The sequence below is a fragment of the Hyperolius riggenbachi genome, chromosome 7, assembly GCF_040937935.1.
Source record: "Hyperolius riggenbachi isolate aHypRig1 chromosome 7, aHypRig1.pri, whole genome shotgun sequence".
Lineage (NCBI taxonomy): Eukaryota > Metazoa > Chordata > Amphibia > Anura > Hyperoliidae > Hyperolius > Hyperolius riggenbachi.
In genome coordinates this window covers 242712461-242736027 of record NC_090652.1, presented here as the reverse complement: position 1 = coordinate 242736027, position 23567 = coordinate 242712461, and the positions used below count along the sequence as shown (strand labels likewise).

Here is a 23567-nt window from a genome sequence, read left to right as displayed (position 1 = left end):
ACAGAAAGCTCCCTTTCACAGTGATACAATTACTAGAACATCCAGATTTTTTTTTAACCACAGTTAAGATAATTAAGGAAAACAATATATTCTGAAAGTAATTGTGCCTTTGGTACTTCAACTATAAAAAGTGGCAAAACAATATCCTAATAGTCAATTTGCAATCATAACTATACTGTAGTTATGCATATTAATATCGCATAAATTATTATAAAGAGAGCAAGTCAGTGGATAGCAAGTGCACTGTTTTTAGAAATAACTTTCAGCACTCAATTTTGTGTAAATAATTCTACTCTGCATCTAGTAACCAAGAAGACTTCATGGACATCCACCTAAAGATTGCATCGATCCTTGGCTCAATACAAACTACAACTTCACTACAGTTCTAGGGGATTTATAATATAGACAACTGTATTTCTATTTCTGCATCCCAAAGATCCAGAATGGTACAATTCATTCATATTGTCTCAATATAGTTAAAGTATCTCAAGAAAATCAACTTATTGATGGCTGTCAACAAGTTTTGAGGTTCACAAATTTCTAATTAGCTGCTAAGGCATACATTAATCCATTGTACTACTCTAATGCTGGGAATACACAATGAGATTTTTCAGTCGATTTAATGTCCGATCTTATTTTTGATCGATTTTCCAATCAATGTTCTTATATTTTCTTATCAATTTCCATTCACTTCTATGAGAAATCGATAAGAAAAACGATCAAAAATAAGATCAGACATGTCGGAAATTATCTATCGAACTATCTATCTACTGAAAAAACTTATGGTGTATTCCCAGCATAAGCAACATTTGCTATTTTGAAGAAGAGTACACACTTCACCTTGTAAGTTCACAGATAACTGACACCTAATACAGGTAGAAGAAATAGAAAAAACCTATTCCAGCTTTGATGGATAACTTATGTTCTTAAACGTTCACAAATCAAACACCTCTCTACCTTATGTCAATATACTCAGCACAAACTACTGCAGCAAAGGATAGAGATAAACAAAATTGCCAGCTTTCAGCTTTTTGAATGCCCCTTTTTGGTTTTATTACTCATCACTAAAGCAGTGGTGCATCAGACCATTTAGTTATGGATAACATTTTGCACTAAGGACACAGACACAATCTCATCAAATTCAGACCCCTCCTTGGAGAAAATTAGGGTTCTCTATACCCCTCGCTAGTGCCCATAGTTAGGCAGAAGTGGTAACTTGGTTGTAACCAAATGCCCAGAATGGTCAGTTGTACTGATTGATTGCAATCTTCTTATGTATGCAACCTTTAATAAAGTAGTAGGTAAGAGATCCCAGACCTGGAAATAAACACCTACTTTTTAATAACTAGTAATTTTAACTAGTAATTTTTTTTAACGGAAGCAACATAGGAACTCAATAACTAGGGCTATGTGCAATTCGTAACTGAATTAAGAGACAAACTGATTGGAATTCAGCCATAAAGCAATAAAATAAAGATCGTGGAATGTTCTGTTACAATTGACATAAAACAATTAAAATATAAAATCATTAACACTACAGTACTCTACATATTACAAATGCATATTGAGCTACAATTAAAAATAATAATTAATAAATTCCATATACACAAAATAATTTCTAAAAAACATCTGACACATAGGCCCACGCACCAAATATATTACAATGATAAGATTTCTATGCCACCTATTTTTCCTTAAAGGAAATACAAGTTCCTTTCCTATCTACATTGTTTTCACGAAACAAGTGATAATCTATAAGACAAATTAAATTACATAAGAAATGTAGCCTATATACCTTTTTCTGCTGGAACTCTTACTCTCTCCTCTGGTGCCCTCTCTTCGGGAACAGCTTTCCCAATGTCCTTGGAAACTTTAAAAATATAGTCATTTTTAGAATCCCAAAGAATAATTGTGGTCTCAGAATTAGTTTCTAGAGACAGAGTTAGAAGAGTAATCAGGTTTGTGTTTGATTCTGATGCTTGGATGGAGGCTAATAGTCAAAGAACCCCATCTCCTTAGCCAGACCCAATATAAATTATTGTCTGATCTCTGTCTCAAAGTTAAAAGTACTTTGGTAATGGTACACTTTACAGCACTTGTCCTTGAATACGGGCAAGACAGAAACTACAATACATTATCTGCAATAACCAAGAGTGTGATTTTCTTGATCTGCACTTTTGCAGTGCTTCTTTACAACATGCTGTTGCTGTGAAATGCCAAATCTTGATCACCGCTATAGGGCACAGTTGAAAAGGCAGCATTAAACTATTCTTCAAGCCCAAAGGACCAAACCAAAAGTCTGAAACAGGCTACACGTGGGGTTGATGTGACTGTGTAAAATTTCAAACTATAGGCTTGCTATACACCAGCGATTCTGGATGCTAGCCTGGCTTACAGGGGCATAAAGAGATAATTTGCATATTCATTAGAGGTGCATTGTGGGTAACCACAATTGTTCACTTAAAGCTCAATTATTGCAAGTTTCCCTCCGTTTTAAGAAGGCAAATCACACCAAGCATTGCTTTTTAGTAGGAGTATTTTTTGGTCTCTTTTAGCCCCCTATACATTCCTAGTGGTTTGGGTCACCACGAGCTGCTTGGTTACTCTCTCAAGCCCAAAGGAAAGTTGATTTTCAATCTTCCATTAGCAAAATTAAGTGGTGTTCAGCTGCTGCACGAGATGTACAAATGAAAAATACATTTTTAATCTGTGAAGTTGAAGACCAGACTGCAAAGTTCAGGTGTTGCTTACTGATGATTATTTTCAGGTGTAGAGACAAGTGCACATCAGTGTATTTTGTACCAAAGTACAGGTATGCTTTGAGATCATAAGGAATCTGTAGGGACCTGCTATATCCTTCTATCTCTGCTCCCACTAATGACAACTAAAACATGGAGATGAGAAAGAGTGTTTCTTTTTTTTTTATCCACAAATGTATTACTGCAAGAAGCATTGGAACACCATTAACAAAATATATTTTTCCCCCAGAAAGGACCACTGTTTTTCTAATGTTCCATTGAAGATACATTTTATGGTCAATTTAGTTTAAAGAGGTGCTTAACAGAGTTCGTCTTAAAGATACTTTGATGGCAGAAGAATAAACATACACACAACACAAGCTTTAAAGAAAGCATTTCCTTGCAGTGCAAAATTGGAATTAGCGATGAAGATGGAGTGTTTTTAGTTCTGATGCAGGCTGGAACAACACATAACAGAGAACAGATGAAGATGGTCGGAAATGAAGATATCAAATGGTGAGACACTTGAGCGGGCAAGCATTTCTGTGAAAATGATGGGGCTATTATACCTTCTATATGAACAACTTCTTCTTTCTTAGATACAGAAATTGTTTCTCTTCCTTTAGGAAGTGGTTTCTTCACTTCCTCAGGTGCTTTAAAAAGATACGTTGCTTAAGATATTTCAAGAGTTATAAAGAAGACAGAACATACAACAGCACCACATAAAGAAGATTTTAACAACACCACCACATAAAGAAGATTTTAACGTTTTTATTATGACACCATTTACGTGATCATTTGTTTATATTTTAGTGTATTTAACTAGGATGCTGAAATAATGATGGTGAAAATTGGAATATGAAAACTGGAGTGCCCTACAAATACTCTTCATAATAACTGTATTAATAAGCATTCCCATATTAAAATGTTATTGACTGAAATCATATGCTGTATTCACGATATATATTGACAAAAAAGCTAGAATAAATGTTAGTAATCAAATAAGTAACTGTATCTGACTTAATAATAGATATAGGGATATTTGATACTGTGAACTTACTTAGAAAAAAACAGCAACAAGGCTGCATTATAAGAAGACTTATTTATTACTCCATGTCCTTTTATAATTAAGATGACTATCCAGTAGTCCCATATCCTGCAGTACTTCAAGATAGTGGAGGTATGGGCATACCCCTTCTACTGGCTTCATCTGGCCTCTACAATGGTGCAGGCACCAACTCAATACTTCACCTAGAAACCAGCTGGGCCCAAGGACAGATCTTTTATCAATCAGAGGGCATGGAATAGTGAGCAAATGTGTAATACAGCATTAGTGTTTGTCTTATTGTTTACCCAGTACAAAGTTTCATTACAAGTAGAAGGAAGAAGACAATGCCATAATTTAGCCATTTTAGTTGGCTAGGGAAATGTTATCAAGTATGTCTTCTGTTTTGAATATGAAGATTAAAAGGGCTGCCCCATCAATATTGTTTCCCCAGGATCTGGCTAATCTGAAAACCCTAAGCAATTTATAGGCAGATCTAGCTCTTTTTGTCTAAGATTTTAGCCAAAATAATTTGTTGTCTATACCATATGAATGCCTATATTTATAAGGTATGTGATACCTTTTTTTTATTTTGGCAATTTAGTTTCTGTTTTTTAACCTTTTAATGTGAGTGAACCAATAAAGCTATTTTGTAGTAACTGTTTCACTGAACTGTTGTTTAGATAGTTTTCATTTCAAGGCTTAGTGGAGCTCTTCTTTAGCTGCTACTGTATTTATAGCTGTATAAATACTAATACAAAAACTAAAATGCAAGTGTATATACCTTTAGCAGGTGGAACTTTTTTGGCCACTTCCACTTTTTTAGGTGCAGGAGTAGGTACTGGAGCAGTTATTTCTGCTTCTGATTATTAAAAAGAATACACATTTTATAAACTGATGTTCACAAACAAACAGAAAAACAAGCACCACAAACTAAAATACAAAATTAATATAAGAAACTATGACAATACATAAGAATTTAAACATAATGAATACCTCTTTCTACAGTAACTTTTTCTTTCTTAGTGACAGTGATTGGTACTTTTTCAGCGGGAGGGACTTTTTTGGGTTTTTCTGGTTCTTTAAAGATACGATGCAAAGATGCGGTAAAGAAACGAGACAGACATTCAGGAAGACACAAATATAGACATAAACACACAAACGACTACAGCACATACATATTTCACAGACAAAATATATTCTAGGGCTAACCCATATACCTTTTGGTGGAAGAACTTCTTTTTTAGCTATGGTTACTTTTCTTTCGACAGTAACAGCAGCAGGTTTATCTGGCACTTTAAAAGAGTTAAATTATAGAATTATAAGTAAGTATAAAATATAATATGCCAATTTAATATATTTTATAGCTTTACGTATTGAATTATTATGTATAGTTTATTGTGTTAGGGGAATCACCTAAGGTTACATAACATTAACTTCGCACCACTACCCTCAAGATTGTACACTCACAAGGGCAAGGTCCTCGCCCTAGTGTTTTCTGTTTCTATTGTACTTAATCGATTGAACATGTACCAGGATTGGTGATGTTTCAAACCACACATCAACTACGTACAGTATGTATTTGTACCTGTGTTGATGGATGTGCTGATTGCACAGTGTGTTTAACTACTCATGTAATCAGATATTGTATGTTTTTGTACTATGTAAAGCGCTATGTAAATGAAAGTACTATTTTGGCGCTATATAAAATAAATATAATAATATAATTAAAATAGACACTGTCTATTCTTACATGTATTACTTAAAGTACAAAGGTATGATATTGGGAATTGGCTTGATATGTATAACACAGAAATGTTAAAACAAAGACTGGTATGAAGAACAGCAATCTGTAAAAGTAAGATGTACCTTTCTCTTCGTAAACCACATCTACTACTTGATAAAACTGTTCCTTTTCAGCAACAATTCCAGCATCAGGTTCCTCATAAACCTCTTCTGGTTCATATATCTCTTCTGCATAGACTTCTTGTCTGGATTCAAAGATTTCTTCATATTGGTCTTCTTTTTCAGTGACTTCTTCTTCGTACTCTTCTTCGGGAGCTTCCTCAACATAGAATTCAGGAGCTTCTTCCTCATAAATATATTCTTGTGTTCTATAGATTTCAACCTCCCTCTCTGGCTCCTCATAATATTCTTCTTCTGTAGCTACCGTTTCTTCTTCATAGAATTCTTTTCTTTCTTCATAAACATGTTCCTTGAAGATGGCCTCTTTCTTTCTGTATGTTTTTTCATGCACTTTTGTTTCTACATATGGTGGTGGTGGAATTATTTCACGTTCCTCCTTCCTTTTTATGCCAACTACCTGGGCTTCTACTTTTCTGGACACCACTGACATTTTAAAAATACACACCAGCATTATTATAACACTTCAATGTTGAGATGTATTTATACACTCATATAACAAAGTTTTTTTTAAACTAGGGTAAAATCTTAATTTTATCTCAACTTATCCAACGCCATACACATTTAAGGGACAAAGATAAGTATCAAAATAATACTTGTCATATAAACAATATACCTGAGGCCGGAGTGGTTACTTCTTTTTTGGTAACAGTTATGGTACGTTTTTCCTCCTCTATAGGTTTCTTTGGAACTCCAGGTACTTTAAAGAGCAAGTTTACACAAAATAACCACAGGTGCACAGTACAATGGCACACGAAGTACACAAAATAGGACATTTAGGATATTACAAAGGACATGACAGAGGAAGGCAAATATTATTTTCTTCAAAGCCTTAATGTACCTTCACGTTCCGGAGCTTCAACCTTCTTGGAAATAATACGGATCTTTTCTTCTTGTTTCATCTCAATTTCAGTCACTTAAAGACATTAATGAGAAGGGTTTTGGTCTTCTCACAGTAAATATGTTGTTCAAAGACTTTCAGAAGAATGAAGAGTTTTGCACAATTTTGTACACAAAGACAGAAACATGAATGACAATACAAAAATACGCAGAATGACAATGGCACAAGGTGATGTGCTTAGCTGTTTCATTTTGTCAGAATCAGTTTTTTTTATCTTCCTTTTAGGTTGTTTTAGCTAGAAATTTTTGTAAAACTGTGGCTTTTACTTAATAATGCATATCTTTGGTTTTAAAAAAATGGTTAAAAGATGGGTAGAAATTTGTAGTCAAGTCTATTTAACATGGGCAATTACAGTGGTTAGTTTGTTGAGTCAATGTGCTATTTGGGCACCTTGTGTTTATTTCATGAACTTTTTAGTGTATCTCCTTGCAGATGAATTGCTGGCAAAAGCCGGAGATATTGTTCTTCAGACCCTAAACCTTGATCAATTTCTTCTACTCCTGACAAATATTTTCTACAAAATCTTACATAAACCTCACCAACCTGGGACTATATAGCCTAGCATAACCTTTCACAACTAAAGAAAAATACCTCCCCACCACCACACGCACTTCAAAACAAAGGAACCAAGACCTACTACCACTCAAAACTTGTAAGCAACACTTAACACCCCCCCCCCCCCCCCAAGCCTGACACTGAGGAAAAGAGCTTTGTGCTGAGAGCATACTGTGCTGAGAATATCAAAGTTGAAATAGCACAGCTAAGAGTGCCTGTGGCCTGTGAGTTGCATTTCTGGGTCTGCTTTGATCTTAGCATCTATGTAATTTTGGCATGATACTAAGAGCACCATTCATTTCAATGTAATTCTCCTAGTGCTCAAAGGACCATTCTCTAGGACAATTAAGATGGAGATAACTGATTCAATGATATTAAGGGTAAAAGTTTGCCATAACTCTTCTGTAACTTAGCCATTGCTGTTGTGTAAAAATGCACAGTCTTACAAAAAAATTTAAGAAATTGATCATAAAACTACAGTTAAGCTAACTAAACACAAGTAACACATTTTACTTCACATATACAACAAAACAAAACAAAAAACAAAAGATTGTTCAATTTCCCACAAGTATTATACCTGTAACTGGAGGAATCTTTTGTTCTGGAACTGGTTTCCTTGGTGCTTCAGGGACTTCGAAGATAGGAGTTTTTATATCAGAAGAAAATTGTAGACACAACACGTGCAATAGACAAACAATTTCAACAATGAACAAACACATGATCACATGTAGTACAAACAAAACATAGAGAACACATTAACACTCATAAGTAAGTTGTCACAGTGAAATCATTATCATTTAGTCTCTAGCATGGTATAATGCTCAATATGTATGACGTACACAAATGTAGGCCCTTTGCAGTCAACGTTAGGTCAAGCATAAGGAATTAATAGCCACTGCTTCTATTCTTTTAATGAACAATGAAGACACAAAAAAGCCAGCTCCATAACTTGAGTGAATTGCAACAGTCATGGGTATAAAACATATACCTCTTGCTGGAGGAGCCTCAGGTTTCTGAGGAGTAGCTATTGGCACCTTGCCAGCAATTTTTGGTTTCTTAGCAGCTTCAGGAACTAAGACACATAATACATTTAAGACGTTTGAAAAATATAGATACAAGAACAGCAAAAGACACAATACAACATGTAGTAAACATCCAACGCCAAGCTATGTAAGAAAGAATAAGACATTTGAAATTCCAAGTTTTAGAAGTTGATTGTTAGTTTAACAAGACAAATACCTTTGAATGGGGCAACCTCTTCTGTTGTAGGAATTGGAGCAGGTACTTTTTCAAGAATAGGTACTTTCTCAGTGATGACTTTCTTAGGCACTTCAGGAACTTTGAAACAGCAATAAAATGCCGTAAGTCCCATGTGTATTGTGTGCAACAAGGTATCAGTTGCAAAGAAGAATTATCATTTACAAAGCACAATGTATAAATTACTAACACATCAAACGTTCATGTGCTGAACAATAACATTTTACAGACACAAAGTACATTAATAGACAGGAAACATGACAATTACAGATAGCCCTAAAATAAAACTTAAATTGTTTTCTTTCTGTTACTACACATGTTCAACATGATATAAAACTACTGAACTAACCCCCCCCCCCAAAAAAAAACCTGATACAAACATTGAAGATAACTGGACTTCAAGCACTTTGCTTGGGACAATTTTTTAGTGCCATGCTGATAGCCACCTTATGGGGTCAGTCTGCTCAACACTATTATTTCAGGTTTTGATAGACACTGAAAAACCTGTGACAATGAAGACAGGTTTAGGACTTTCTGGGTAGGAAAGCCCACTAGAGGCATTTCCAGGAGTTAAATCAGCGAATAGATTTAAAAAAAATGCTATTCACGCTGCACATGAAATCTGTGTCTGTAATAAAACTATTTATGCTAACATTTAGTCCCTCATGATACAGTACATTTACAGAAGAGGGTCTTTCCAGAGGAGGCAGGAAATTTTGGCGCCAGAGGCACCACGGAAGTCTGGATGTTGGCATGGGTGCCCATAGTAATTTAGGCTATACATGGGGAAATAGTGGGCCACTTACTATGCAAACTGTGGCTACATAGAATGGACACCTATGGTAGTGCTCAAACTTCCACTGTGCCAGTTGTCATTTTTTGAAGTGGGGGGTGTTTAATGTTAGGCATTCGTGGTTTTCTTTTTTAAAGTTAGGCATTGCAGGGGGGGGGGTCTTCTAAGGTTAGGCATTGGTGGGGGGGGTCTTTTTAGATGAGGTGTTAATGTTTCTTTTGTTTTTAAGGTTAGGCATCGGTGGGGGGCGGTTTGGGCTAGTCATCAGAGGGGAATGGTTAGGGTTAGGCATTGGCATGGGGGATGGTTAGGGTTAGGCATCGAGGAGGGATGGTTTAGGTTAGGCATCAGTAGAAGGAAGCCTCTGTGTGAAAATAGTGTTAGGCTTAGCTGTAGTAAAGTATCAGCATAATTTGCTGATATTTTCCTATTGAAATTAGCAATGCTAAATAGTAGAATATCAGTAAATGTACCGATATTCTACTAGCGGCTATTTCTATTGCCCAAATTTCCATTCACCCTTTTTGTAGGTGGGCCTTTCCAGAAGGCACTGGGAGGAAAATTAAATATTTCACCCTGTAGTGATACCTTCACAATCAGCTCTATAAGCTTACAAGAAGTTTATCTGTAAGCAGGCATGAGAAGCTTAACAGCACTGAAAAGGAGAAGCAAGTATTTCAGTTCTAATATGTAAACCCAGCAGCATACAACCAAAACTAAAATATTAGAATGATTAAATGAACCCTTTGAATGTAAGAATACAAATTGGAATGTAGGTTCGGTGGCTCTTTAAATGTAGTTGGCCCTTTTTATTGTTTCCAAAACAAACTACAATTCCACACTTGTACTATGTTACCCCAGTAGTTGCTATGCTTAAGTCTAAAACATCAAACTAGAAGTGCTAAGATAAGCTACCTTTTGCTGGTGGAGCCTCTTCCTTTTTAGAAATAGGCACAGGCATTTTCCTTGGTGCTTCGGGCACTTTAAAAACATTATTGTGTCAGATATACGAATTATCTACTAAAGTTTAAAAAAACAGCCAGATCTGTACTTCAATAATAAAAATGAAAAAGGGTCTTATTTTGTAGCAAACAATTCTTCTTCCAGCAATCTAACTGTAGTAAAAAGAAATCTGGTTGGCTACTAAAGGCTATTTCTATAGTATATCCATTATTGCCATTGGATTAAGCACAGCACAATGAAACCTCATACACATGGGCAATTACAGTCATCCTTAACAATAGTTGATCAGTTGCAATACCAACAGTTTAAGGAGCGAGCACTGCACAGTCATGCTACAAATGAAGAGCATGTGCTTCTCTATGGAGAGGGGAGACAACGGGTAACGCACAAGTGAATGGCATACTGTGGCATGAGAAAGCAAAGAAAACACTCTTCTCATTTGTTTGTGCCATTTAGGAATCTGCAATAGCAGATTGCTAATTTTGAGGGGCTGTACACAGGTGAGATTCTGCTAAATTGTAAGCCAAGATCTTACAGAACATTCATCTCAGCTAAGTTTTCTTTAGTGTGCATGAGGCTTACAATGGCAGAATGGGTATCTACAAGCCTGAAAATTCTACAGAATCTAGAGATATGTCATACACATTAAGAGTACTAGAACACTACAAACAATGCACTCCTTTAACACAAATTGCAAAGAATATAAGAATGCTGAAGGCATAAAGAAAGCAATATACCTTTAGTTGGTACAGCCTCTTCTTTCTTAGGCACAAATGTAGGTACTTTCTCCACTGGTGCAGGTTTTGCAGGCACTTTAAGAATATTTTTTTTTATTTTAGAAAGTTGAAATACACAGTACAAAGACAACACTTATTGATCAGCTTAAAGGGTAAACACACTTTAACTAAAGAAAAAGATCAAGTGTGTTTTATGTAAGACAGTAAAACAGTAACAGTGGCATTTTGCCAGGAATTACGTTTTAATGGCCCGTGACAGAAAACAAAAATTGGTCACTAGAAGAAGTACAAAGAACAACAAATTCACATACGTACACTCAATGAAGAATTGCATATTGAGTAAAACAGCTAAATCTCCTGTTAAGAGCATCTAGTACCTTTAGTTGGTCGAACTTCTTCTACTGTAGGAACAGCAGCAGGTACTTCTTCCCCTGGAATGGCCCTCCTTGGCAAACCAGCAACTTTAAAGATATTACATAACTCGTTTTTTATCGAATAAAGCAAGCAAGGCAAACGTTTAATTGGTATGATTCTAACTGGCACTACAGGGCTAGACTAAATCAGTATGGAAGAAATTACCTGCAGCAGGAGGCTCCTCCCATTTAGGTGCAGTGACAGGTATTTTCTCTTCTGGAACTGGCCTCTTGGGGGCTTCAGGAACTTTAAACACATTTAACAATATAACATGAAGTGCTTTTGTCTCACAAAAACATACGATTAAGAGACAGATAGCAAAAGAATTAAGAGCAGCTGATATGGCTAAATTCAGAACACAGGACAACAAGACAATACAGGGATACACATATGACACAATGATGCACATCCCAACATGGGATTCCCTTAATATTGAATGTTATTAAGATAAGTTCTTAGTCCTTTTCAAGAGTGTTTTTTAATTCCACTTTCACAAACTTAAAATTAAGATTTTGTTTTTTAGTAGTTTTAGAAAAACAAAGTTTAAATAAGAGGGACAAGACTGTATTGTTTCACATTCATTATGAAGTAGACATTCAGTCTGATGAACAACATGCACAAACTCCATTTAATAAGATATTAAGTAATATATTTAAAATAAGAAAAACAAAACAAGTTAATGACAGACTATACATGTTAAACAATGGAATGTTTTATATAAGGTGCACTTAGTTACCGGTAAATTGTGCACAATGCAAGACGCGTGTATTACATTACAAGGCTTCATTAATAAAATTAACATATATAATGCCCAAAGTACCTTTAGCAGGAGCAACCTCTGGCTTTTTGGGGACAGCAACTGGAACTTTTGCCTCTGGTACAGGTTTCTTTTGTACTTCTGGCACTTGAAAAATTAACAATAATATTTATGCACTTTAGCTAGTAGGTATGTGGGGAATCTTATAACTTTATTGAAAATGTTATTAGGATTTAATATTTATGTTTTTTAATAATATGTTTTATTAACCCATTCGCGTTCCGTCGTTTTCACGTGAGAAATGTTCACTTCCTATTCATTAGCCTATAACTTTATCACTACTTATCACAATGAACTGATCTATATCTTGTTTTTTCCGCCACCAATTAGGCTTTCTTTGGGGGGTACATTTTGCTAAGAGCCACTTTACTGTAAATGCATTTTAACAGGAAGACTAAGAAAAAATGGAAAAATTCATTATTTTTCAGTTTTCAGCCATTATAGTTTTAAAATAATACATGCCTCCATAATTAAAACTCACGTATTGTATTTGCCCATATGTCCCGGTTATTACACTGTTAAAATTATGTCCCTATCACAATGTATGGCGACAATATTTTATTTGGAAATAAAGGTGCATTTTTTCCATTTTGCATCTATCACTATTTACAAGTTTAAAATAAAAAAAAATAGAAATATTTCATCTTTACATTGATATTTAAAAAGTTTAGACCCTTAGGTAAATATTTACATGTTTTTTTTTTATTGTAATGTTTTTTTTTTATAGTAAACATTTTATTTGGGTAGTTTTGGGAGGGTGGGAGGTAAACAATAGATTTATAATGTAAATGTGTGCTAATTTTTATTTTTTTTTACTTTCAGTTGTAGTATTGCTTTTTGGCCACAAGATGGCGGCCATGAGTTTGTTTACATGACGTCACTCTAAGCGTAACACACGCTTAGAGTGACGCATCGGGGAGGGAACAGCCAGAAAAAGCACGGCTTCCGAGAGAAGCTGTCGCTTCTTCAGTGGGGGAGAGGAATCAGTGATCGGGCACCATAGCTCGATACATTGATTCCGTGGTTACCGAATCCGCGGCCGGGAGTGCGCATGGTTCCTGGACGTAGTTTCTACGTCCAGGAACCAAAATAGGTTAAGCATTGCCTTAATGCACCCATATTCTGCCTATCAAATATTTTTTGGTCATAACTGCATCCATTCATTAAATGCCACTGCTTTAGTGGATGAACAAAAGTAAACAATACAAAGAAACTAAGGAGCTTATTTAGCAAATTGTAAAACTAAAACCCTTTGTGCCTCAGGGCTCTTCACTAATTTGCCTAACTTCACAATTCATTTTTACAGCATTTTTCAGACCATGGAACACACAGCAGTATATGCAAAATGGGGAGGGGTTTTACAAAGTAAATGTTAAGGAGTAATCACCTACAATTGTTAATCCGGTGTTTACTAAGCAACAAAATGGCTGCATTGCCATCATGCCCTTTGGTCATCCCTGGCTGTACATGGATTTCCAGTAATTCCTGTACTTTGGCGATTTTGGCAGGGAGTTTTTTCATATGCAGGAATACTTTTTAAACATTTTACATGTATTATTTTTTATGCTATAAAAGTTTTCTTTTATGATTTCTTTACTTTTTGAATAATCTTTGTGGTTCTCCCCCTAAAATGTCAGGGCTTACAATTCATAACATTATGATTTAATCTAAGTCTTTCCCTCATACTGTTACTGTACCTTAAAGGGGAACTGAAGAGAGAGGTATATGGAGGCTGTTATGTTCATTTCCTTTTAGACAATACCAGTTGCCTGGCAGCCCTGCTGATCCTCTGCCTCTAATACTATTAGCCATAGCCCCTGAACAAGCATGCAGCAGATCAGGTGTTTCAGTGGTTCAGACTTATAAGTCTGATCTGACAAGACTAGCTGCATGCTTGTTTCTGGTTTTAATCAGATACTACTGCAGAGAAATAGACCAGCAGGGCTGCCAGGCAACTGGTATTGATTAAAAGGAAATAAACATGACAGCCTCCATATACCTCTCTCTTCAGTTCCCCTTTAAACTCCTCTTGTGCACTTGTAGTGGGTACGAGCATATTAAAATGAAAATAAATCAATAAACAACTTTTGGCATACAAATGCGCAAAGCTGTAAAGAATGTGATTAGTAGTTATAACACTTCTTGGCTGTGGCACATTTATTAGATAAGTGCACAGACAGGCTGCTATTTCTGGCTGTTGATTTATCGGGAAATATGCATGCACTTGCACTTAGTGCAATGAAGCACTTTTGAGGTACAGAAATGCAGTAGCTCGCACTTTTGGGTGACCGCTACTGCTAATCTTCTGTGAAGCAGCACTAAGTCAAGGGATCACAATATGCAATTCCTCGACTTGAATTAATGAAAATAAGATTCAAAGACACAGTGACAATTGGTAAAGGTGCTTTATAATTATGGAAACACTGTGCATTAAAACACAGTAAAAAAAATAAAATAAATACAAAACACAAAGCATCTCAGTGTGTTCCTTAGATGCAGAGTTCCCCAACCCTGTCCTCAAGGCCCACCAACAGTACATGTTTTGCAGAAAACCACACACAATCACAGCTGAGGTAATTAGTGTTGCAGCAGATCTGATTAACTACCTCTGTGGCTTTATACAAAACATGCAGTGTTGGTGGGCCTTGAGGACAGGGTTGTGGAACACTGCCTAAGGCCCCGTTCTCATCAAAAACGCGGACGGCCACGCATGCGGACCACAACGCGTACGAACGCACGCCATCCACGTTTGTGTGCGTCGCGTGGCTGATCCCATCACTGAAAAGTGAATGGGACAGCCACGCGTTTTTACAAAAAAATGCGTGCAGCATGCGTACCCAGACCGCACAGGTCCGGAACGCATGCAGTGTGAACATCAGACAGTGCACTCTATGCACTGTCTGATGTCGTGCGTGTCGGCCTCCCGCACGCGTTTCCAAAATGCGTCTGGAAACGCGTGCAGTGTGAACGGGGCCTTAGAGATCATCTCCTTCTCCAATGTCCTTGCACTTAAAATAATATGACTCACATGGTCCCTAAATTTAGGTTGAAAAGTGTATAGAAAACAGGACAATTGGATTAATTTAATTCCTCATAAAATCTTAAAATTGACACTTACATTAAAATACAGAGAACCCAAGTTTCAAATGTGGACTTTTAGTAAAAAATGCTAATCTTAAGAATTATAGCATATAAATATGCATGACATAGATGTGCATATACAGGTAAATATATACCTTTAGGTATCTCAGCTTCTGCAACTTTGCGTGCTGCTGGTTCACCTGGTTTCTTGGGTGCTTCAGGCACTTTAAAAGATACATATTTATAGTTTTGTTTATTGTGTTCTTTTTATATATATTTTTTTTGTATTGTGCAACTAAGAAGACTTCAAGAATCAGCCATTGGTAAATGTCAAGTTATTTGCCAAAAGCATTAAGAACTAAGAATGTCACATAGCAGTAGTCAGACCAACAAAAACAGACAGACAATGAATACTTGTAAGCAATGGATAAATTGAACAGTTTCTTCACTGTTTAAGAATACATGGCATAATACCAAATTAATTTGTTGTTGTTGTTTTTTGTTTTTTCAAAGAAAAATGAAACATCAATCATTTGTACTTTGTGGACATTATTTTTAGGAGCCACATTTTAGAAACAAACACAATTTTTACACTAAAGTAATCCTATTAGAAAATATCTGAAAAGTACATAAAACAGTGAAGCACTTGAACATACAAAAACATAAAACAGCCAAATAATGCCAAATAACTGACTGGACATTTTTCTATAATGCAAAAGCTAAATTAAAAAAATGAAATAAAAACAAGATCTTCCCTGAAGCTAAGCTATACCTCTGCCTGGTGGTGCTACCCTTTTAGGGACAGCCTCGGGTACCTTTTCTTCTACGAAAGGTCTCTTGGGAATTTCTGGTATGTTAAAGATGTATTTTTAGAACTCTATTATTTGTTTATCTCCAACATTTCTTATAAAAACAGAGGCAGACGAGACACACAAATTTTGCAGTTCATGACAAAGTCACCACTTAAGAAACATAAAAAGGGGTGTTGCAAGTGAATATCAGTTATCACATAACAACAGCTACATACTAAGAAGAGCAAAGATACCTTCTGCTGCTGGTGTCACCTTCGTTTTAGGAGCAAATGGGACTTCCTCCTCAACTCTTTTTGGCACTTGAGGCACTAAAGACATTTATTTAAATTACACTATGTTCTCTAAGCTAGACTTAACCTTTACCATTCGTGCTAAAACATAAAGATATGACAATTAAACTCTGATGTACCTTTGCCAGGTGGAGCCGGTTCCTTTTTGGGTACAGCTACGGGTACTTTTTCTTCTGGAACTGCTTTCTTGGGAGCTCCGGGGACTACAAATATATATATTTCTATAAATACCCTTGTGTAGTTGTTTCATGCAAAGCTATTTCGAAGTAAATGTGTTAGAAAGCAAGGTGTTCTAACAAGACATTCATAAGTGTTGCTTCTTTATTTTTAAGTTATTAAAGCAAGGGACATGTAACAAGCTGGTGCATAAATTAGAGCAGGTATATGAGTCAGGGACAAGACTAATGGCTTTTGACAAATGTACATAAAACAAAAGGAAGATTACAGCTCTTCTGGTTAAAGGTGCATAAGGATATTAAAAGGGTATAAGACAAAGACAACTGTAAGAGTGATCAACAAGAGTCTTTAACAACAGATGGACTACTGACAAATACACAAAGACAGGTAAGCACACGGGTGCATATGCAGGGACGTTTACAGGTGTCCAATCATATATAATGTGATATACCTCTAGCTGGTGGAGCCTCATCCTTTTTAAGAGCAGGCACCTTTTCTACAGGAACAGCTTTAAAAACAACAGTTTACACATTTAGTATTGAATATTATCACATTTTAAAGTAAGCTTTTTAAGAGGATTCTTAACATAAAAGCACAGACGGATGAGTGCATAACGGGGCACAGAAACACGGGCAAAGGTTATGTATAAAAGCTATCGATGTATATAGACTTCAAGCGTGTCTATATACCTTTAGGCGGAGCAACTGCTTTAGGAACAGCTGTTGGTATTTTTTCCTCGGGTATGGCTCTCTTTGGAATTTTCGGCACTTCAAAGACATTGACAGACTTAACACAAATTCTTTTGAAGCTTACATATTTTTACAATTATACATGAGAGAAATGATAAATGGACAATCTTCAATTACATGAAAGACAGTTTGTCAATACCTTCTGAAATCTCCTCTGTGCGAGTGACAGATACAGCTCGTTTCTCTTCTACAACCATCTTCTCATGGACTGTAGGAGCTATAGAATTTATGAAATATTTTATTCAAACAGAGCAGTGCTTTGTAAGTTATTTTAACAGGATCAAAGCAGTATTTTTCCCAAAATTGTCAAATTAACCTTGTCTATTTGGATTCTTCCATGCTATCTCTCACCTGCCACACAGCCGCAGGTTTGTGCTGTTTAATCGTACAGTATGCCCCCGGCCATGCAATGCAGGCAGGGATGTGCAATGCATGCTGGGAAATGTAGTTCTCATTAAGGTGGTTACTGTGGCAACCACATTATTGGGAATTACATCTCCCAGCATGCATCCTGTGTGCATTTCATGGCTTGAGAAATACAAATACCCAGCACATGCCTGTGGCTGTGTGACTGGGAGAGAGAAGTTGGAGGTGTCCAAATAGACAAGGGGGACTATGGAGCGGCCCCCTAGGTAAGTAAAGGTCTGCTTTATCCCTCACATCTCAAACAGTTTACAAACCTCCCTTAGGGGGAGGTTGCTTTAACAGTTTATGCAAAAATACTGCTCAAATCCCTTTAAAGTGATCAAATACAACTAAGTTGTCAAAAAATCATTAGAAGGACAAAATGTAAAATATTTAGAAACTAGGAAGAATTGATGATGGTGGTTCAAGCTTGGGCATTCATGCTGTAAGCCAATCATTTCAGCAAATTTAAAATGACCTAAGGTTTGAAACACGTAATACCACAAAAAACATACACTTTCACATTCACATAAGCCAGTAAAAGAATACAAGTGCTGATATCCAAAAAATGCAGTAAGGAGAATAATGACTACACACATCCACATACCGTACAAGGTCAAAAGTATATATGCAGTGGGGGTTATAATGTAAACATTCATGCCACAAGAAAAGTTTTACCATTTCAACAGATTAAAAATTACATAACAAACCTAAGGTTTGAAGCACATAATACCACAAAGACACACGTTCACATACACATACGCTAGTAAAAGTATACAAGTGCTGATAGCCACAAAATGCAGCAAGGAGAAGAAGGACTATACACACCCACATACATTGTCAAACAGTTACAGTCATGTTAACTAGTATAGCACATGGATGACATTCTCAAAGAATTAGTAAAGTGTATAATGTGAAGTCAAAGTGCACAGAACCAATATAAAACTATGACAAGTTAAACTTACAGTGAACTTTCACTATGTATTAGACAGGCATATTAGACATCACAAAACAGACAAACATCAAAAGAAAAAAATGTATGCTACTTGACATAAGCGTAGAAGGCATACCTGTGACGACAGCAGTTTCCTCTACTTCGCGTTCATAATAATACTCTCCAGCTGCCCTTTTTTCTGGCACTAAACATGACCAGATGTAAACTATTATTTACTGCTTCCATTTGCTGCTGAATTACATATTATTAATGATGCCATGATACTAGTGGGTGTGTTATTTTCTTAAGAAGGACTGGTCAGTTTGGTATGATTTGAGATGAGTACCCAAACAACAGCAGATTTAGATGTAAATACTACATTTTTAATATGATTACATTTATTGCTCTGTCATCTGCCAGGGTTTAAAAATGTTATATGCTGGGTTAATATCTGCAAAAAGTTGTAAAACCACATAGCAGTCAGAGTATAAGGATTTATAGGGATTGCCACTTCAAAATTATTATTATTGTTATTATGATAATTGGATTATTTTTATAGCTAAATCTTGCAATGCCCAGTGCTGCCTTCATACCTTTCATAGATATGTGTTGTTCTCTGCGCATGGCAAGAGAAACCTCTTCTTGTGATACAGCCCATTCCCGAGTTTGTACTTTAAAAAAAGTGTATGTTATGGAATTATTTTGCCTGCCTTGACTTTTGTTTGTTGCACACATCACTAAATATAATTATATGGGCTGTGTTTAGTAGGGAATTTGAAATTCTTTTTTTTAATCATTACTAAAGACAAGTAAAAAAAATGAATCACTGTGCTTACCCCTTCGTGCAGAGACTTCTTCGTCAACTGGCACAGGCACTCCTCTCTCTTGTGCTTTAAAGAAATATATATTAATAGTTACTATACCGAAAGGAATTCAATTTAAGAAGACCACTGCAAGTTTTGTACTGTAGGCTATCTATATTTAGAATCAAATTCCCATGCTTAACTCTAGGACAGACTATTAAATTCCATTTCTTTATCTAAAAGAATGGTAACGTTAGGGATTCTACTGCAAGCAGTCTTTTAATGACTTGAAAAATTGGCACGTGGCATTGGGATTGATTAAAAAAACTTATCACATGAATTCCTTATTAGTGTCTCACATTATCTACAAAATAACATTTCAGCACTTTCCAAGCACACAAAATAAGATGTTCTTGGTTAAGAAAACATGGCCTTAATATTACTTTTCTCTCATTATTTTTGTAATTTTTGCTTGCTGGGTACTTACAAAGACAAGAAAGATGAGACAAGACAAAACACATTTATATTGCTTTATTCTCCTGGCAGGAGGTATGCTCAGTAGGCAATAGCATTGTTAGGGAGTCTAGTTTAAGGACTCCTTACTGAATAGGTGCTGGCTTACTGAATAGGAAGAGCTGAGATATTTGATGAAAATTAAAAAAAAAATCAATCCTAGTCTCTAACAGCTAGCTATGAAGTTCAAAAAAGTTTTATCCATAAAGTGATCAATGCTCTTCCAGCCAAGATTGCCTCTTCTAAAAAATGTTACTTTTATTTGATGCTTGATATTGATACTGTCAAAGCCAGCCAGCCATTGTAAGGCAATAAGCAATTGCAACAGGGAGAATATTGCATATCCATTTCACATATGACAAAAATACTGTACCCAGTTTGCTAGAGCTGAAGAGCCTACAAGGGTGAGAATGACTTTACAGTAATATATACTCCCATCACAACTGTTTCCAACAGTTTGTAAATTTTGGCTGTGGGGTTAAACTAAAGTGCATTACTTCCAGATTACCCGAGCTGCTTGAAAATTAAATCACACACCCAAAGAAGTCTCTAATGTAAAATGATCAAGATGTCAAAGATAAGAAGGTAGTATGTTAGATCTTTCTTTCGCATTTTTAATGATAAGAATATATGATCAGAAAAAGAAGAAATTAAAAAAAAATGTATTTAAACATATAGGAGCAAAGATGGAACCTTGTCTCCTTCTTCCTGCTTCCTCTTCTCTGGTCAGAACCCGTCTTTCAAATTGTTCCTCTACAGCTTTTCTTGGTACTGTGAAACCATCGAAAATAATTTTTACATTATTTCCGAATCATGTGCCTCACATCTAGCCAAAGCCATTCCTTTTTCTGTGCAAGCATATGGAGTTTCTTTTCTGTTAGTTGCATAAAGTCTCTATATGAAATTAAGTTACATAGTACATAAGTAAAATAGAAATACCTCCAGGGACGCCTGGCTTCTTATATTCAGCTTCGGAGATTCTCCTCTCCGGAATGTCCTCTTCAATGACTTAAGGGAAAAAGTTAAATGTCAACCAAGTCCAAATTTAGTAACGGGGGAAAAATGCAGAAAGACAAGTCGAAAATCCTTTTTAAAATGGGGAGCCCCACCAAAAATGAATCCTATTGTTTGGGGGATATGGGTCTGGGGGCTGGCTGCTGGTAAAATATTTTAAACAGCCTCAGTAGTTAGATCCAGGGCTGATTAAAATCTCCAGAGATCTTCTTCCCATATTGCTCCAGCTGTACCCTCCTGTGAAAAGTATGTGTCGTCCCCGCTAACTTCAGATGGTGCACCATCTGATATCCTGATGGGCGGGAACAGATTGAGCAGCAAGGAAAGGAGAGGAGGTGCTGGATTTAAATAGCAGAGTTGCCGAGGTAAATATAGTTTTACCTCCAGCCTGCCTGCACATGTCACCTAATTTGGAAGCGTTTCATGACTGAACACGTCACAAGCAAAACATATAAGTATACTGCTTCACAAAAGCTACATGTTCACAGCATCTTGTTTCATGCTGCTGCTTTAAGATGATATTGAACAGTTTAAATTAAGGCTGTCTTGAAGGGCAGAATGCAGTATCTATGAAATAATAATGGTATAAAAACATACATAAGACATCACAGACAGTGTCAAAAACAGTGTAAGAACAGTAAAATCTTCCAGTCAAGAACATGGTTTATCTTAAACTAAATTATCTTTTATACTGAATTGTAACTAGTATGAAGAGCAAAAGCATAATGTTGAAAAAAGAACACCTGACACAAAAACAATGGCAAATTGATGTCAATAGAACAAAAACAAACTGTTATACCTTCTCTATAATATCGTTCTTTTCCACCATATACTTCTTCCTCATAGTACTCATGTTTTTTCTCATAAACTTGTTCTTCATAATACTCCTTTTCTTCTTCATAAACATGTTCCTCATAAACCTCCTCCCTCCTGCCATACTCCTCATAAGCTTCCTCTTCTGCTTCATAAACTTCTTCTACTTCGTATGTTGGTTCAGGTTCATAAACCTTTTCAAAAACTTCTTCTCTCTTTTTGGCTATGGCAATTACTTTTACTTCCTCCTCTTTTCTGGCTTTTGGAGGAACTTAAGAAACATTTATTGATGTTAAAAGAAATGCACCTTGTAAGTGTACATATACAGACAATATTTTATAGCGCAAAGAGTAGCTGTGTGCTAAAATAAGATTCCTGGGTTATAAGATGGATTTTTCAAATATTAGAAGCCTTTATTGTTCAAGAGGCTACCCAGGCCGGGTTAAGATGTGTATAAAAAAGAAATATTAAGGACAGAACTTACAAAACAAACACAAATTTATACAATTATATAGCATTAGAACATGTAAATGTGAGAAGAGGAAAAATAAAGAGAGGAGAAGAGAAAAGGAAAAGGAAGGAGAGGAGAAAAGAGAACGGAAAGGAAGGACATGAGAAAAAAAGGGAGACAGGAAATTAAGGAGAGGAGAATGGAGAAGAAAAGGGAAATTGAGGTGTTGGAATAAGAACAAAAAACAGGAGAGGAAAAGTGAAGAGAAGGAGAGGAATGGAAAGGATTGATTCCAGCAACACAGTAACTGTACAGAAACATAAAACGAATTAGAAGACAATCAGGACAAAAGTAGCTTTCAGTTAATATAATCATCACAGGACATGCATGCCAATGAGAAACAAAAATGTATACAAACACGTAAGGATCTCTGAATGATAACATTACAGGAAGCAGATTAAATACACTTAGTGAAAATAAAGAAATACATAAAGACAACAAGAAAACAAAAACAGTTAAGGAGACAATTGACTAACGGGCAACACACTGTAACATAGAGAATAATGAAAATCATCTACATCAATTAGGTTACCATACTTAATGAAGCAAAATGTGCAGTACGTCAGCCAACTTTCTTCTTAGTATAGATAAAATGGAGCAAAACCTTTGATGTTTTAAAAACACTGAGCATTCCTCTGAACATTTACCTTTAGCAGGGGGTGGAGGAGGAGCAGGTGGAGCTGGGACTTTTTGCTTCTTGCCCACTAAAGCAATTTTGAGAAGAGAAGTAGGACATGTAAAACTTCATTAAGCTACAAATATATGTCTAGGTTGCCTCTAAATGCATATCTATGCTGCAGGTGCTGTGCAATCACAGTGCACTGCATTGCACATTTTAAGATGAAGAATAGAAGACACAATAAGATTCTTATTTTATACATGTGACAAAGACACATAGTACTGCGACAAAGACACATTGTAACAAAAATACACAAATAACTCAACTTACACAGTACATTTATACAACAAAATAACACACTAACATGACTTAAGTGATGTGTCCAAACTAAACCTTAACTCAAGACACCAAAAAACAAGATTACTACACTGCTATCACATTCATTACAAAAATTCAAATTGACCTAAATGCTACAGTAATATAAATGATAAGGCTGTTTAAAGCAGACCTAAACTCAGAACTTCCTATCTGCTCTAAAAGATACACAGCAGCATAATAACAGCATAATAACCTTTCTTTGTTACAGCTGATATAAACCCTGCAATAATTCTGCACTGTTTCTACTTCCTGCTTTCATGGAAGCAGACATATTGTTAACATACTGTGTTTTCAAATGAGCTTATCTGCTGTGGCAGTCATGTGA

At 35.9% G+C, this 23567-nt stretch overlaps 1 protein-coding gene across 1 annotated transcript in view; it reads right to left on the bottom strand.

The window, feature by feature from the left end:
- Positions 1 to 23567, bottom strand: part of TTN (titin) — a 365525-nt gene that overhangs the window by 161954 nt on the left and 180004 nt on the right. The window contains exons 107-135 of the mRNA XM_068247374.1: positions 22893 to 22949; positions 21721 to 22005; positions 20847 to 20915; positions 20601 to 20678; positions 19428 to 19481; positions 18728 to 18796; positions 17392 to 17469; positions 17193 to 17270; positions 16955 to 17011; positions 16446 to 16529; positions 16270 to 16344; positions 15997 to 16071; positions 15380 to 15448; positions 12147 to 12230; positions 11492 to 11572; positions 11290 to 11373; positions 10913 to 10987; positions 10128 to 10193; positions 8402 to 8500; positions 8151 to 8234; positions 7740 to 7793; positions 6548 to 6622; positions 6323 to 6406; positions 5653 to 6132; positions 5004 to 5078; positions 4780 to 4863; positions 4568 to 4645; positions 3308 to 3391; positions 1796 to 1870 (exon numbers count right to left, since the gene is read on the bottom strand). Of these exons, the coding sequence (XP_068103475.1) occupies positions 1796 to 1870; positions 3308 to 3391; positions 4568 to 4645; positions 4780 to 4863; positions 5004 to 5078; positions 5653 to 6132; positions 6323 to 6406; positions 6548 to 6622; positions 7740 to 7793; positions 8151 to 8234; positions 8402 to 8500; positions 10128 to 10193; positions 10913 to 10987; positions 11290 to 11373; positions 11492 to 11572; positions 12147 to 12230; positions 15380 to 15448; positions 15997 to 16071; positions 16270 to 16344; positions 16446 to 16529; positions 16955 to 17011; positions 17193 to 17270; positions 17392 to 17469; positions 18728 to 18796; positions 19428 to 19481; positions 20601 to 20678; positions 20847 to 20915; positions 21721 to 22005; positions 22893 to 22949 (2790 nt within the window). The remainder of the gene's footprint in view (positions 1 to 1795; positions 1871 to 3307; positions 3392 to 4567; positions 4646 to 4779; positions 4864 to 5003; positions 5079 to 5652; positions 6133 to 6322; positions 6407 to 6547; positions 6623 to 7739; positions 7794 to 8150; positions 8235 to 8401; positions 8501 to 10127; positions 10194 to 10912; positions 10988 to 11289; positions 11374 to 11491; positions 11573 to 12146; positions 12231 to 15379; positions 15449 to 15996; positions 16072 to 16269; positions 16345 to 16445; positions 16530 to 16954; positions 17012 to 17192; positions 17271 to 17391; positions 17470 to 18727; positions 18797 to 19427; positions 19482 to 20600; positions 20679 to 20846; positions 20916 to 21720; positions 22006 to 22892; positions 22950 to 23567) is intronic.